The sequence below is a fragment of the Anolis carolinensis genome, unplaced genomic scaffold, assembly GCF_035594765.1.
Source record: "Anolis carolinensis isolate JA03-04 unplaced genomic scaffold, rAnoCar3.1.pri scaffold_34, whole genome shotgun sequence".
In the NCBI taxonomy this organism is placed as follows: Eukaryota; Metazoa; Chordata; class Lepidosauria; order Squamata; family Dactyloidae; genus Anolis; species Anolis carolinensis.
Window position 1 is genome coordinate 276,681 of NW_026943843.1, and position 2,550 is coordinate 279,230.

The following is a 2,550-nucleotide window of genomic DNA, read 5'->3' on the forward strand; positions in this document are numbered from 1 at the left end:
TTCTGTCCTTGTGCTGTGGGGGCCGGATAAATGGCTTCGATGGGCCGCATCCGGCCCCCGGGCTTTAGTTTGGGGACTCCTGCTCTAGTCTATCAAGATCGTTTTGGATTCTGCTCCTGTCTTCTGGAGTGTTGGAAATAGAGAGCCACTTGAGGTGCTATTTTGGGAGACAAGAGGGCTATAAATCTAACCTGTGCACCAAAAGCACAAGCAAAGCACCCCTGAGAGATGGCCACCCATCCTTAATATTATTATTATTAATAATAATAATAATAATAATAATAATAATAATAAGGGTTGTAAGAGAAGAAGAGACCCCTTGGGCCATTTAGCCCAACCTCCTTCTGCCCTTGTGCTGTGGGGGCCGGATAAATGGCTTCGATGGGCCGCATCCGGCCCCCGGGCTTTAGTTTGGGGACTCCTGCTCTAGTCTGTCAAGATCGTTTTGGATTCTGCTCCTGTCTTCTGGAGTGTTGGAAATAGAGAGCCACTTGAGGTGCTATTTTGGGAGACAAGAGGGCTATAAATCTAACCTGTGCACCAAAAGCACAAGCAAAGCACCCCTGAGAGATGGCCACCCATCCTTAATATTATTAATAATAATAATAATAATAAGGGTTGTAAGAGAAGAAGAGACCCCTTGGGCCATTTAGCCCAACCTCCTGTTGGAAATAGAGAGTGTTGGAAATAGAGAGCCACTTGAGGTGCTATTTTGGGAGACAAGAGGGCTATAAATCTAACCTGTGCACCAAAAGCACAAGCAAAGCACCCCTGAGAGATGGCCACCCATCCTTAATATTATTATTAATAATAATAATAATAATAATAATAATAATAATAATAATAATAATAATAAGGGTTGTAAGAGAAGAAGAGACCCCTTGGGCCATTTAGCCCAACCTCCTTCTGCCCTTGTGCTGTGGGGGCCGGATAAATGGCTTCGATGGGCCGCATCCGGCCCCCGGGCTTTAGTTTGGGGACTCCTGCTCTAGTCTGTCAAGATCGTTTTGGATTCTGCTCCTGTCTTCTGGAGTGTTGGAAATAGAGAGCCACTTGAGGTGCTATTTTGGGAGACAAGGGGGCTATAAATCTAACCTGTCAAGAAGTACGGTCAATGTGTGACAGGAGAGGCTTCTCTCCCCCCCCCCCCCCGCCCGCCCCGCTCTCTCTCTCTCTCTCTCTCTCTCTCTCCTCCCCTTGCCTGGCTTGCCCTGGGCCGTCGGAGCGCCCACCCGGCAGCCCCACCTCCCTCCTGGGCTCCCTCCTCCTCCTCCTCCTCCTTCTCTCCTTCTCTGGAGCGTCCCTTCGAGGAGGCGGACAAGGCTCTCGTGTTGCTCTCCGTGTCGGGCGAGATGGAGGCTTCCTCGGCGGCGGCGGCGGCGGCGTCGTGGGGGTTCCGCTGCCTGGGGGCGCGGGCGCTGGAGGCGGGGGGCTCGGCGGTGCCGGGCTCGCTGCTCTTCGGCCTGGGCGTGGCGGGCAACGGGCTGGCCCTGGCCCTGCTCTGGAGGCACCGCCGCGCCGCCCGCCGCCGCCGCCAGTGCGCCCCGCCCGCCCCGCAGCGCCCGCGCGCCTCCGCCTTCTACCTGCTGGCCAGCGCCCTGGTGGCCACCGACCTGCTGGGCAAGTGCCTGCTCAGCCCCATGGTGCTCGCCGCCTACGCCAAGAACCGCAGCCTCAGCGCGCTCTGGCCCGGGGACCACGGCGGGGAGGCCCCGGGAGGGTCCCCGGGGAGCCTGTGCCAGCTCTTCGCCTTCCTGATGGCCTTCTTCGGCCTGGCGCCCACCGCGCTCCTCCTGGGCATGGCGCTGGAGTGCTACCTCTCCCTGGCGCAGCCCTACTTCTACGAGCGGCACACGAGCCGGCGTCGGGGCGCGCTCCTGGCCGGGCTGGCCGGCGCCCTCTGCGCCCTGCTCTGCGCGCTCCCGCTGCTGGGCTTCGGCGCCTGGGCCCAGTACTGCCCGGGCACCTGGTGCTTCGTCCGCCTCCGCGGCGACGGGCGCGCCTTCGCCCTGCTCTACGCCTCGCTCCTCGGCGCCCTCGGACTGGCCCTGGCCGCCGCCAACCTGGGCACCATGCGCTGCCTCTACCGCATGGCGCTGCGCCAGCCCCCCCGGCACCCCTGGGCCAGGAAGGGGAGGAGGAGGAGGAAGGCCTTCCCGGGCACCGGGGCCACCGAGGAGCTCGCCCAGCTCGCCCTCCTCGCCCTCATGACCGCCCTCTTCGCCGTCTGCTCCCTCCCCGTCGTCGTAAGTCTTGCGAAGGGAAGGGAAGGGGGGGGGATGCCTGTTTCTTATCATAATAATAATTCCACACTTGTTGTATTTTGTGAACCGTCCCGAGGCCCTCTGGGAGAAGGTGGCGGGAACTAAATAAAGTTATTATTGGGTTGTTGTATGTCTTTCGGGCTGTATGGCCATGTGCCAGAAGTATTCTCTCCTGACGTTTCACCCACATCTATGGCAGGCATCCTCAGAGGCTGTGTGGCATGATTTATATATATAAACCTATCTAACCTAGTTTCCAACAGACCTCACAACGTGTTGTCGAAGG

General features: G+C 58.6%; 1 protein-coding gene across 1 annotated transcript; it reads left to right on the forward strand.

Annotated features, from left to right (window-relative positions):
• Positions 1-1,319: 1,319 nt before the first annotated feature.
• Positions 1,320-2,246, forward strand: LOC134294933 (prostaglandin D2 receptor-like; the record flags this gene model as incomplete). Its single annotated transcript, XM_062966830.1, has 1 exon — positions 1,320-2,246. A coding segment is annotated over exon 1 (894 nt), but the record flags the coding sequence as incomplete, so codon positions are not given.
• Positions 2,247-2,550: the final 304 nt, after the last annotated feature.